The sequence below is a fragment of the Coloeus monedula genome (genome assembly GCF_965178545.1).
Source record: "Coloeus monedula genome assembly, chromosome: 8".
Classification (NCBI taxonomy): domain Eukaryota; kingdom Metazoa; phylum Chordata; class Aves; order Passeriformes; family Corvidae; genus Coloeus; species Coloeus monedula.
Window position 1 is genome coordinate 31,243,269 of NC_138788.1, and position 14,493 is coordinate 31,257,761.

Genomic DNA, 14,493 nt, shown 5'->3' on the forward strand with positions numbered 1-14,493 from the left:
CTGACAGGTTATTGGAGCGTGTACTCACAAATGCATCTAAAAGGAGTAACCTGTTGATTTATCCTTGAGCAGTTAAAATATAGTTCACATGGATTTTGCTGAAAACTTTTCAAATTATTTGATATATGCTTGGTTTTTTGTCTTTCAGCTTGTGACGAATGGAAGATTTTACCAAAACCTAATCTGCATCGAGATGTCAACAGATTTGGTCACACTGCTGTTGTCAGTAATGGGTAAATGAACTGTCTCTTAAATTTTCCTTGCCCTTTTTCTGAAGGAAAAAACTGTAGAAGAAATCACACTTAAGTGAAGTATGGTTCAATACCATAGAACTGATGTCATTTATTGAAAGGAAAAGTAGTGCTCATCAGGTAATCAGTGCAGCTAATTCCCAATCTGCCAGGCTGTGGGATCTATTCAGTGACATTTTCGGTTCCAGTGTACTGAGGTGTTTTCTCAGTATTGAGAGCTACACTGAATTTGATATTTGGTAACAAATATAACCCTCACTTAGGTATGATGGGAGAAATCTTCTTCTCTTTGCAGCATGCTATAATTCTTTGTTCTTCTACAATCATAAAATAACCATGTAACTACAATTTGCTATGAAAAGGGAAGATTTTGATGATACTGATATGGTTATCATCTTTAACCACTGGCAGGAGGAAAAGCCTGCCAGCAACTAGATCATATTAAGTTGGAAAAGTTGTAGAAAACAATAGTCAGGTTTAAAGAAACGTATGTTATTTGCTTGTCTCAGCTTTCCTTTTGCTGGTTGCCAGCTGGCTTAGTATCTGAAGCTGCAGTACTATAGATCACTGTACCTCTTCTGCATTATTCATCACACTAATATACTCAGTACTTAAGTGTTTGTAGGGAACTTATGGATCCTCTATATAAGGGTCTTGTATAGGTTGGAAATGAGTTAATGGGTAATGCTACAAATAGGAGTGTGACTGCTTTTAACAAAAATAGCACTAAATTGTAAGTATGTACACAGAGCACTTGACATTAATCAATGAACAGATTTATTTATTAAGGCAAAATTGCTTGCAATTAGTGAATTCAGCAACTGATATTTTTCATTATGATTCATGTGTTTTATGGCATCTAAGCCATGTCTGATACTTTGAGAACTGTCACTTTCTATGAATTACATTCAAAATACCTCTTTTTTTTTTTTTTTTTTTTTAAGAACTTAGTGGCATTTTTGGTGGGGTTTTTGGTACCAAAAAAGTGCAGTACAAGATACCTGCCAGATTTTTGCTGTTGGTAACTCTGTGATTAATTCTGTTTTAAGAGTACATCATACAACAGACATAGAGGTTTTCTATTACTGTCTTTTACCCGAGGCTGTTTTTAGTTTTAAATGAGAAGGGTGAGGACTCAGGTCTAGTCTTTTGGTTCCTGTGTCAGCAGCTACTGCATCGTAAATGTTACCAAAAAGAAATATCCATCTTACCAATTGTTGCTGCCTGTCTTGAAAAGAATGTTCTTGTTTTCTACAGGCCAGTATTTCATGCTCTGTTCTCAATATCTAACTGCAAAAATGAGTACAGTCTTGCAAAGCTCTTCATTCTTCTTTCCAAACATTTGGGATATGCCACTCCATAATACATACTGCATAGGGAGCTTCCTGTAATTTTTTGTTACTCTAAACTTCCATGGAGAAGTAAATTGGAAAAATAATCGTTAAAGGAACCACTGATAGAGTCTTTAGTAGAGAAAGAATAAGTTTTTTTTTTTTAATAATACTATGTGAGTTTTTAATTGTATCATTAATCAATTGTAATTAATGATAAGAAATCAACAAAACGTGTCTACAATAACAGTTAAATTTCCTTGCTTTTTCCTAATAGGTCCATGTATATATTTGGGGGTTTTTCGAGTGTTCTATTGAATGACATCCTCGTGTACAAGCCTCCCAACTGTGAAGCATTCAGAGATGAGGAGCTGTGCAAAAATGCCCGTCCAGGAATAAGGTGTCTGTGGAACAAGAAACATTGTGAATCTTGGGAATCTGGACATGCTAATAACATCCTTAGAGCAAAATGTCCCAAGAAAACAGGTAAGTGAATTCTAGTCTGTTCATGTCATGTTTGCAGTGCAATGTAGGAGATGAGGGCAGGCAAGCCCCCAAATGATCCCCAAGGAAGTAACCAGGACATAGTGACTGTAATGTTAAGACTGTTCCTCTCTGAGTATACCCAGTGCCAGAGATTTATAGACTATTTTTTATAAAATCGTTCAGTTGTGGAATCCTTTTGTATTTTACATGCAGGGAAGTAGGAAGTAGATGCAAAAGAGCACAAGTTTAGGTGCTAAGGGAAGAGCAGAACAGCAGTCAGAGCACAAATGGGCACTGCAAGTGATACCCTGGTGTTATGGTCATATGGCACTCTCATACCTGTATGTACCAATAAGAGAGGAAAGCATCACTGCTTCAAGTAGATTACCTATGAAACAGGAACATTTGTACAGAAGAATATAGTACAGGCACAGCTGGGAAAAAGCCTCAGGCAAACAAGCCCTTTGCAGTGTGTCAGATGGATTCAAGTTTGTCATATGAATTTCTCTGTGGCATTGTGATGGCTGTATTGTTTGAAACAGCAATTTACTGTTATGAATAACTGTTCCAACCTATTCCTAAACATTTTGGCTTGTCACAAATAAATTGCTTGTGAAAGTGTTGTTCTTATATGTCACATGAACAGAATATTTATCCCTGCTGCATGCACCTACTGTTTTTTCTGTGCATCTTTCCTTTCAGCACAGTGTAAAATTACTTTCCAAATTTTAGCTGTGTGCTGTGTGTACAAACTGCCATACAATTAAACTGCCAGTCAATGTTTAATGTTCATTGAAAAGTTACTAGCACTGCTATTAATCAACACTTCAAGACACTTTCTTTTCCTGATAGCTTTTACTTGTTTTTGGACTGGCTATAAAGTTGCAAACTCAGAAAAAAAAGGTACATGATATAACAAAAACACTATTCAGGTACAGTTTTCTGGAAAATGGCTTTTGTACAGTTTCAGAACTTTTAGAGATATACAGTCTAGAAAGTTTTATCTATATATAAAAAGAAAAAATCCTGTGGCATTAAATTCAAAAGTAATACAGATGAAAGTGGATCTTATAAAAAGCTGATCATAGCAATAGGTGTTTATAAAAGCCAAACAAAACAAAGTACAGATAGGCTGAAGGAAAATAAAAAAGTTAGAGTAGTTTCTACAGTACAGGTGCTGCAGTGGAAATAAGGTACAACTCAACTTGCAAGAGATGAGGTCTGTAGAATTCCAGTTCTGAAGAAGTTGTGTGAACAGCACTGTTTCACTGCTGTAAAATTCTTCCAGTTTCAGGTGGTAATTTTTTGCCAAAAGCCAATTTTTCATATATTCTTTCACATTACTTGGCTCAATTGTTACCTGGTTGAGAGTATCGTCTGAGAAACTTCTGGTGGTCAATATTAAAGGATAAGCAGAAATTTTAGTGGTTTTCAAAAGATCGATTCTTGGATGACAAGACTTCCCTGTCAAGAGAGTCTTATAAGCTTGCATGAACCTGAAACTAAAGAAGCTAAACCAAACAGGAATTAAACACAGTAATCAGTGTAGGAGATGGTACAAATTCTCCTATTTTGCATCATGGCAATTTTTAGAACTTTTGCCTACTTTAAATAGAAGTAATAATTTGTGTCCTAAATGATTTTACATAACCTAAATTTTAGTCCAAGTCCCGTTGTTAAGAATATAACATTAACTCTTTGTCAAATACATTTGTAGATAAAGGACAGAACTGTAGCTTACCAATCACTAATAGGTTTATAAATTCATTTAGAAAGATTTAAAATGTCCATGTGTTGCTCATATCTTAGATTTTTTTTATTTGCAACTTTTATCTTGTCTTCTTGCGTAGCCATCTAATATTTTTATCAGAATCCTACATCTGAAGAGAATCTTTCTTCTGTGTTAAAGGAGTGAAGAAAAAATAGTTGACAAAACCTTTTCATACTCTTACTTTCTGCATTGTGCTAAGACAGCTTGTGTGCTGTAAATCTGTGAATATTCCCTCAGTTGATACGAGACTTATGAACCTTCAAATATAGTTGTTACTAAAGGAATTTTTAAAGGAGTAAATCCTATTAACTGAATAGAATTAATTTCCTACAGCAACTTAAACACTTATGAATGTCTAGAGTTCAAATGAAGGATGTAACAGAAAAAGCTCTAAGGAAGTGTTTAAAATGTGGTGTTATTCTCCTTCTGTGGGACGTTTCTGTTTGATTTGTGTGGCAGCTGCTGCGGACGACAGATGTTACCGGTACGCGGACTGCGCGAGCTGCACCGCCAACACCAACGGCTGCCAGTGGTGCGACGACAAGAAGTGCATTTCAGCAAACAGTAACTGTAGCATGGTGAGTCCCGCAAATCTGAGCACGTTATCAGTACTGGGTCCTTCTTCTGGGTTTAGTAGACCAGTAGTTGCTTGTTTTCAACACAAACTAACTTGTTTGCCAGGCTTTTGAAGTAAAAATGTTGCAGAAGGCAGAGTTGGAGTGCAGCAAAAAAATCTATCTCAGGGTAAAAAAGGTATTCTTTAGAGTTATGTTGCCTACTGTATATTTCTTAAGACAAATGCTATTATCCCCTAATTATGACATTTGGAAAGTCACAGAGTCATTATTAACTTGGATTTTGTGCATATATGGTGTATAGTAAACAGACAGAAACCATGAATTCCATCAAGGGTGCTTTTCAGTTTTTTCCCTTTTAATCAGGACCAGGCCAGTCTTATTAGTCATGGTCTTCTGATCATTGGTCATCATAGAAATGGTTTTCTTTGTACTGGAGTCACTTGTCATCTCATTAAAGGAACATGAGCTTCTGTAACCATGAGGTCCATTGTCTTGTGGTGATTTGGTTCTGATCTTTTTAAGTACAAACAATCAGATCACATAGATTCATGCCAGTTTATGGTTTTCTCTTTTTAGTATTGCTTCATGCCATACTATGTTTTTGTCCACCAGCATCTCTTGCTTGTTCATTTGATTTTTGCCGAGCTTATAGTAGTGTTTTAGCTTTATAAATTTTGCCTCCTTATACTTTTCAGCTATCCACAGACACCTGGCTGTACTTGAGTTCAAAATCCTTTCTTTACACATTTCCATTAGTAAAAGTATCTTGCTCTCTGGCTTGAACCTGATGCAAATCAATCTTCTTCTCCAGACAGACAAATTAAGGTGTGAGTTGGATTGACTGTGACTCAAATCTTGCCCATTCAGAGTGAGCACAGCCAGGTCTAATCACTAGCATTTGTAGCTAGTCACTACTAATAAAAGCAGTGCAGACACAAATTCATCAGTAGCCATGTTATAAGTCTGTCAGAGAGATTTTGCATTCCAGGCACTAATGGTTTGTGATCTTCAAGGGCCCTTCTTTTCCTGACACATTGTTCTTTATTAGGTGCTAATTTTCTAACCGTGGTTTTCAACTCCTGAACAAGGAATAGTTGCTAAGAAGCAGACCATCTTCATTCCTAATAAATGATCCCTAATAAATGTGGAGCACTGGGTATTTTAGCACAGGCTTCTCGGTTCAGTGTCCTTCTTTGACAACCTTTCATGACTGTCAGCTTAATTAGCAAACGATGCACCAGTCTTCTCTGTATCATTTCCTGTCTTTTATTCAGGGTTTGAAGTGGACTGAAAAGGCTGTTAGTGTAGTTACTGAAGAATGGGATAGCAAAAATTCATCAAAATGATTTCTGGAAAGAGGTGCTATCATAAATGGAAGGTGGCTGTTGCAAAATTAGTCTATTGGCCGTAAGATGATAGAGGCAGAATTTTGCAGCTTTGATATAAACCCACCAAAACAGCATCAACAGAATGGCACCATGTGGAAAAACAGAATGGATCAGGCTGATTATCCATTTTCATAGACTGCTACTTTTGGACTAGGTCCACAAATGAAAATGTTGTGACAGCACTGTGATGGTAATATGGGATAACAAGCTGTAGACTTAGGAGCATCACAAGGAGCCTTTGCAGCTGTACAAAGGCCTTGATTTATGACTTAGATCATAGAACACCGGATGAGACAGACAGTAATGTTTTAGAATCTGCTGTTGTTGCCTCATGGAAGCTTGCCAGTTTACTAAAGATATGCTCTCAACCAGTTTGGCATTGGCCTCATGGTCACAGATATCTGCAAAGCAGTGATTACTCTGCTGATTGGAAGGCCTGTAAAATATGAACATTTCCCTGAAATAACTCTAGTTGGACAGATGGATTTCATGAGTAGTGCTAATGCACTGATGATGAACATATCCCTGCCTATGCTCACCCTCTGATGTGAGCCAGCACATTAACAGAGCACTACATTCCACTACTGTGCAGACTCATGCATCATCAAGGTATAGATCATATAGATCGTACTCATATGTGATGTCGTTGGAAGCAGAGGCTTGCAATGCCTGGTTGATCTGGATCTGTGTAATATGTTTATGAAACTGTAATCACTCTGTGTGTCTGCACACAAAATGCCTTATCTTGCATCCTGTGAAAATAATATTCCATTGCTTCTGATCATATTGGCAGAAAATTAACTATATTTATATTTTGTAATGGAAACAAGTCTTTACCAAAAAAAGAAAAAAAGAAAAGGCTTTGTTGGAGAGATTAATTTCATTTTAGATTGCTGCAACTTTACAAGATGTCATTTTTCATAAAGTAATACCATGGAAGAGTAAGCTCCTCCATGAAAGTAAAATCTTTTTATACTTTACCAAATAAAGTGGTAAATTGCTGGAGAGGGCTGACTGCAACAAAATGCAGTTTTCTTCACCGAGGAAGACCAGAGACAGATTGAATTTTAGAGTGAAAAAATTTACTTTGTCAATTTTGTTCCATTACTGAAGAGAAAAAAAGAATTGATAAAGTGGCCTTAAAGAGAGCCTTAGTATGTTGAGGCACGGCTGAATTGTTATATTTCTGCCTCCACCCAGTATTGCATTTTTGAAAATGTCATTGCTTTCAGAAGCTCCAAGGGGAGCATGTTCCTACAACAGGGATGTGTTTTCTCTCTGACTGAGACCAGCCATGCTCTTACTGCCAGGAGCAGTCTCTGAATTTCGTGTGTTGGTCTCCACACGTGCAGTACAATAAAGCCTCAGTTGATGACAGGTACCTAAATACAGCCCAGATTGGTGTGTGATTTAAAAGGGTTCTTTACCTGAGTGTGGCAACATAAAGCAAATATTGTCAAACCTGTGAAGGGGATGGTAAAGAGCGTTTTGGTAAGGATATGGGATACTAGAGGATGCTTCAAAGAGACCTGTAGTCCTACATTGTTAAATATTTTTACACAGTGCCTTAAAGATGGGAATCCTTGTCTTTTTGTAATGTTTGCTTCACTTACATAAAGTTCCTTCTTTAATGATGGGAGTCCTTGGATGATACACTAATACCAACAACAGTAATCATAGCAATCTGCCTACATTTGAGGGATTCAAAGAATAGTCAAGAGGAAATGTGTAAAGTAGTAGAAGGAAATATGAAAAGAATCAAATTTATCTTGGAGAAAAAAAGAAAAGTTATGACTAAGAAGTACTTAGAATTTAGGACTAAGTAGCAAGTTTCGGGAGTAGCTTCAGGGAAATAGTAGCAAATCTATAATAATTTACGTTTAGTCTAGGCAAACTAGACAAGGTTATACTGTTAACCTGAAAAATCCAGGAGGGGGAGAGACGTACCTAATTTAATAGCAATTTCTGAAATTCTAAGATAAACTACTGTAGGATTTTAATTCTCCAGTAAATACTCAGAAAATCACTGCAGTTCATAAGTCTGTCTATATACCACCACATCAGGATCAGTACTTAAAAAAATCTAAGTAAATCAGACATGAGGGAAGCTTTATACATAATATGATTTACTCATGCTTTGGTGTGTAAACATTATAAATATCCTACAGCAATACAGAACTTCTGTAACAGATGGACTGTCATCTTTCTGAGTTTCATTGGGTTTGGTAGTTTAAGTTATAACCTTAATATTGTGTTAATATGAATTACCTATTGGATTCACATCTACATTGAACTAATGAGATTTTCTTGCAAGCAGTGTTTAAATTGGATTTAAGGGAAATAAATGCTGGGAATAAGGGAATACAACAAAGAACATTATTATAGAACAGCCACTAGTACTTTGAATTTTATTTTAAACATTAAATAACCAGCACACAACAAGCTTCATGATTAGAAAGTAATAGAATAAATATCTTGGCTTAGGTGGAAAATTGTAATCTGTATGTAATACTACTGAAGAGTATATAATTTAAAAAAGAAATCTGAATGCTTAAGGGTATGTCAAAATGAAGTGTTAAAAGTGAGTATTAGTTGAGCTATTGTAAATGAGCAGATGGTGGTTACTCGTGCTCTAAAATTCACCTTAAAGCATCTCTCAGGCAGTTTTGGGAATATGCTTCATGACTGAGTGAAGCTAAATGTGGGTTTGTAGCAAAGATTTTTTTTTTGCTTTACTGTTTATGTGCATTTTTTGCCTAGATAGACAGTCTGTTACTTGCTGGCATTGCCTTTGGCTCTGTTCCATACTGTGGTGTAGATGCCTTCATCCAGACCTGCTTTTCTGGTCTTTTTTGCTTCACAGTAGCCTTTCCTCTAGAACAAAAAAAAGTCAGGACCTCTTATAATAAACTTACTGGTAGGCATCTGATCCAATAAAGGCAAAAAATGAAAATAAAATAAAGTCCCTCAACACCAGTGTTCTTCAGCAGGAATGAAGCTGGTTCTATGTGAGATTGACAATTCTCTTTAACAAATGCATTATTTCAGGACTTTAAAAAAAATGGAAATAAAGGAAGGCACCTTCCCTCCCCCCTGCCCTATCAATGTCCATATTCCAGTACTTAGCCCTGTGTAACTTACTGTCATGCAGTCCCTTTATAAGTTGTTTAATCATACTCCAGGAGACTATTGGAAAGGAAGGCAACCAAAATTGTCGATAAATCATGCATTTGCTATCCAAGTGCAATCCATTTTTGCTGCCATGTATTAATTTAATCTTTTGTTGTTCAAGAGAGACAAGACTTGTTAGGGTTTGACAAGAGGGACTCCCAGAGGTCCCTTCCAATCTCAACTGTTCTGTGAGTATGAGGCTGTCTTGCATTAGGACTTACTTTTAATTATTACCTTGAAATTAATTTGGTAGAGAGAGCCTTATAGGTGAGCTGAATTGGCTGAGGATTTAGGGCAGTTCATTAAATAAGGTATCAATACAATGTCTTAATTAAAAGTACTATGCAGAGGGAAGAAAAATTTGTATTCAATATGTCTAACTTGGAAGACCTCAGTTTTCAGGAAAAAAACCAAACACTGACAAAACCCAATAAAAGCCTCCAGGTAATTCTTTCAGTGTTTACTGCTTTTCTTGTATACTAAGGTACAAAGGAATGAAGTTATTCCTGGTTTTATGTCACGTGTAGAGCATATTCTTGCACCTTCAGTCAGATGTAATTATTTTGCGCCTTGTGCCATTTTTTAGGTTCTGTTTGACTATTTTGCTTGCTTTAACCTGCATAGGATGAAATAATTTAGTGAGAGTATAACCCTTAACTATCTAAGAAATAGATATTTTGTTTAGTTGTTTAAGCTCTTCCTGCTCTCTGTACAGGGAATTGGCCTCTTCAGTTTGACGCTCATAGTTGTGTAGAACAAGTGGAGTGATTTGTGCTCTGGAGATGTGTTCTGCATCTGGTAAAGGATTCTAGACAAGGAACTTAAATTCAGCCTAGTTTCTAAGTGGCCACGACTTTCTGGCAGGGATCCACCTGCTCTGTATTTCAGTTTTGATTTCTGGCTTTTTTTAATATTAGACATATGCTTGAGATGCTGCTTTGTCTGTTTAATTTTTGCAGTCAGTTAAAAACTACACGAAGTGTCACGTGAGGAACGAGCAGATCTGCAATAAACTGACGAGCTGCAAGAGCTGCTCCCTGCACCTGAACTGCCAGTGGGACCAGCGGCAGCAGGAGTGCCAGGCCCTACCTGGTAAGGGGACACTGCTGCTCACAGCTGCTTTTGGAACGGAGTAAATCTCCTCTGTGTTTCCAGAGAGTGTTTGTTCAGCGAGCAGACGTGGATTTGTTTTATTTGTGCACCCTCATCTTGCCTGTCTGTGCCTGTCCAGGTGAACCCAGATGTGATTACACCACTGATTGGGATATCAGTGCTACCTTTAATCGTGGTAGGGGAGATGGTAACGTTAGTGAAGGCATAATGATGTGTACCTCTGCACAAGCCAGCGACGAGCTCTGGGGACCACTGAGCACAGAGCTGAATGGCCATACTGGGGCTTTTACTGTTGCCTATGCACTGACACTGTTACTTTTGCTAGCTGCAGTTTTACCTTATAAGTTATCATTCAATTATACTTCAATTTTCTTGTGCAGATAGGGCCCAAGATCTAGTTTCTTGATTGTCTAATGTTGGTACTGCTATGAAAGCAGTGAATATTAAAATGCTAATATGAAAGATTCTCAGAAGGTGAGTGTTAACATTCTGAAATAGTATTTATTCTGTAATTTATATTCATAGCTACATATATGCAGTTAGATGTCAGAACCTGTTCTACTTGATCTTTGTGTCCAGATGAAGTTAATGAACACATTTTTTTTCACAGAGATGATTCATTAAATGACTTGAATCAATTTATTCTGTGCGGTTCCAAACTGTGTTTGTGTAATCTTTGTGAAGATTGACTAGAACAGTTGCTCTTACTTATCTTTTAATAGTTACCTGAGTCTGAGTAATGCTGTAAAATGTTGAAGAGGAAATATTTTCTGTGATGTTATCTGAATTTTCTATCATTTGAGTTGCATTAGTATTTAGACAAATATAAATGCAAAGGTATGATAAAACAAGTATAGTGTAAAGTTATGATTTCTTAATTCTAGGATAGTTGTTTTCAGATTTTGGAATTTACATAACATTTAAGTAAAAGTAGTTGTTAAAACTATTATTTATGTACCTAATCCAATCTTAATATTTAGTTGTGCTCAATTTTGAATACAGGGAAGAAATAGCAATGTAAAATATTGTGCTGAAGCTTAGCACGTATCTTAAAATTATTTTTAAAGTTCTTAGAAGTTTCTTTTCATAAAAATACACTATTCTGTGTGATGATACTTGGTATTTCAGAACTTATGTGATGTGAAAAGGGAAATTGAGTGTGGGATGTATTTTGATTTACGATCTCAGGAAGTTAAAATTCAGACTCTCTTGGGCTTTTTAAAAGTTTTTTTCAAATCAGCTTTAATCATATGCTTTTTGCACCAGCTCATCTGTGTGGAGAAAGATGGAATCACATTGGAGATGCCTGCCTCCACATAAATTCCAGTCGGGAAAGCTATGACAATGCCAAACTATATTGCTACAATTTGAGTGGAAATCTTGCCTCATTAACAACCTCAAAAGAAGTGGAATTTGTTCTGGATGAAATTCAGAAGTATACACTTCAGGTAACTTGAGTAACTGTAATTGATGCTTATGGGAAATAAACTTGCTTTGAGAAATCTGCTTTAGGGTTTTGTCCAAAGAGAGGAAAGTTTCTGCCTGTAAAGAAATGTAATGTGGTGCTAAAGACTGGTATAAGTCATATGTGGGATATTAAGGAAATCTCATATTTAAAAAAAATCACACAGCAGTTCCCAAGGTTTCCCCTCCCCAGAGTTAAACATTAAAAGTTACTATTGGAAGAGAGTATTTGCTCAAGAGAATGTCTGGAAAAATTATTTTGTGTCCTGGGTTCTGCTGTGATAGAGTTAATCCTGAAATTCAACACAGGCACAGTCCAGCAATGGGGATGGTAACCCCGTGCAGTACAGGTGTAACTTCTCCAGAAACACCAGTTTCCTCTGTAACTGGTTTGTGGGATCAAGGGTCACAGAGAAGCTGCACTAGTGTGTAAAACATGTAGCAATTCCCTGCACAGCAGCACTGGAATTAGCTGGAGCTAATTAGCTTTCTCTAATAATGGTGGGGGAGAGAGAGAGCTGAAAACTCTTCCATGCCTCTGGCAAATGCAGCAAGCTACCACGAGAATATTCCTTAGAAAAGCAATCCATATTACTTTTGTTAGCTGTGGGACAAGAGAAGGGAAGATAAATTACCTGTCCCTGGGTGGTCAGGTTCAATTTTTTAGCAGTTAAATATTCAAATGCTTATTGCTGTGTTTAAACATCACTGTTTAAAGTATATGAAATATAAGAATGCTCAAAAATGTGAAACCCACAGTGTACACTCAGATGGGATATCTTAGCAGAATATGATTCCATTATAAACAAATCAGTTCTTCTTAGCAAAGGACATTTTTGGAAGTGTATATTTAGTTTTGTAGAACATGTCTGTTTAAAATCCTCAAATTTTTAAGTAGTTCAGGATTTTACAGTTAAAGGAAAATGAAAGATAATTGTGGATAATAATTAAAGCTTATATCAAGCTAGCATGTGATCTAAGAAGTTGTTCTGCTGCAGATGAATTGAGATCATTCAAAGAAAATAGCAGTTAAGGATTGCCTTTATGTTATAATGGATCTGAGAGCAAGAGTTTAGCAACATATATTGTGGACAAAAATATTCTATTATCCTTTTTAGCATTCCATTTCAAAATGCAGATGCAAGCATAGGTTATGTACATAAAGTTTTTGTGTATTTCCCAAATAAATATAAGATCTGGACAGAGAAAGTATTTTTTACTAGAAAAACACTTTTTTCTCTATTTTGATAATAAAGGAGAGAGAGAAATCATTCTGTGTCAGAAGTTCTTCCCTGATGTTGTAATTACTGCAGCCTTGAAACTCATTCTGTCTGCCCACTCTGATATTGTGTTAATGTTGAAAATGTAATTGAAACAAAAGCAACAACAAAATCATGTTGTCAGCATGATTGCTATGGTTATTTATTTTGCCACCTTTTTTCCTTTTTGCTTTCCTTTCCCCTGATTCCTGTTAAAACACTGTGCAGGATGCCTTCAGATCTAATAATGTGTGATAGACTATTGATATGACTGATTTTGCCTGATTGGCTTGAGGTGTACATGAGAAATAGCTTTTTTTAGTGTTTGGAAGCAACATTTTTCTTGCATTTCAGAGCTTAGAACTTCTGCAAGGTGACATCCTGCTGAGCATATCTTTATTTAAATGAAGTACATCCTGAGCCAATGTGGTGATGTAAATTTAAGATACCTCAAATACACTTAAAGCAATTGCAGACAAATGTATGCACTTTAAAAAAATTTTGTTGTGGCTTAAACAATCATTTAGCTATCAGAACTTCTACTGAAATTCTGCCATGAATTATCCTTGTATTTTCAGTGGCATTTAGAAAAAAAAAAGACTTTTTTTCATTCATATCTCTCTGTCCAGCTACATTTATTCAGTGTGAGACATCCTAAATGTGTTATCAGGTGTGACAGAGGCTCTCTGAAACTTCTTGATCTTCTTTTGCCTGCCTTTTCCTCTCAAACTGCAATCATAATGATTTAAAGAACAAGATTTCATTTTAGATGGCTTGTATCTGTAGCAGGTGATGGTGGGGAGCTCACAAATGGAGTCAGAGCAGCTGTAAGGTGAACACCGTGGCTTTAATCTCTATTATCTGCAGTAGAGTTTGGCTTGTGTGGTTAGTGTTGAAGGCTTCAAAATCTTTAGCCTGGGAAAAAAAAAGATTTCAGTTTCACCTGAAAACAAAAACTTTTCAGGATTAATGAATGTGTCAGAGCAACATTTGGAAATAAGAACATGATTCTGACTTTATCTCCTTGTTATTTGGTATTCTTATGCTGAGAAAAGAAAAGCAGCTTTGGTAGCTGTTGTGTATTTTACAAACTGTTAAAATAGTGTCAATAAATATTATAGCCTGGAAGAGCATTCTTTATTGTTCAAAGAAACATCATATGACTTTGTAGATTGTTTTCTAATACACAAAGGCCTTTTTCTGGGACAAATTTAGGACAATTTCTTTATCATATTTAGAATAACACATTGATGATTTGGAAAGATTCAGAGGGAGGGGACTGCCATTGTCTCCATATTCTATCCAGACCTCATTTTGTATAAATTATTTCCCCTAATCCCAGTACTACACTGGAAATCAATAGATTACCTCCTTTTAAAGGATAAGGAGAAGATTCATTTGGTACTAAAGAAAGGGACAAAACAAAGATCTGTGTGGTATGAACTCAAAACACTGTTGAATTTACAGACATATTTTAAATTTATCCCCAGTAGTTTAAAGTCTAGTTTGTATTGTTCATTAAAAATAAATTAAATTCTGTCAGAGAATGCCAAAGTAAACACAATGGATAGGCTCCAGATTCCCACACTAAAGAAAAATGACACTTAATATTTTTTCTTACATGCTTTTATTGACCTAGTAAGCAAAATATTATGAAAGGGAAGATTTGAGTTTCTCTGGA

At 36.1% G+C, this 14,493-nt stretch overlaps 1 protein-coding gene across 1 annotated transcript in view; it reads left to right on the forward strand.

The window, feature by feature from the left end:
- ATRNL1 (attractin like 1) overlaps positions 1 to 14,493 on the forward strand; it is a 439,114-nt gene that overhangs the window by 86,446 nt on the left and 338,175 nt on the right. Inside the window, exons 11-15 of the mRNA XM_082285771.1 lie at positions 149 to 233; positions 1,860 to 2,068; positions 4,299 to 4,417; positions 9,936 to 10,068; positions 11,356 to 11,537. Of these exons, the coding sequence (XP_082141897.1) occupies positions 149 to 233; positions 1,860 to 2,068; positions 4,299 to 4,417; positions 9,936 to 10,068; positions 11,356 to 11,537 (728 nt within the window). The remainder of the gene's footprint in view (positions 1 to 148; positions 234 to 1,859; positions 2,069 to 4,298; positions 4,418 to 9,935; positions 10,069 to 11,355; positions 11,538 to 14,493) is intronic.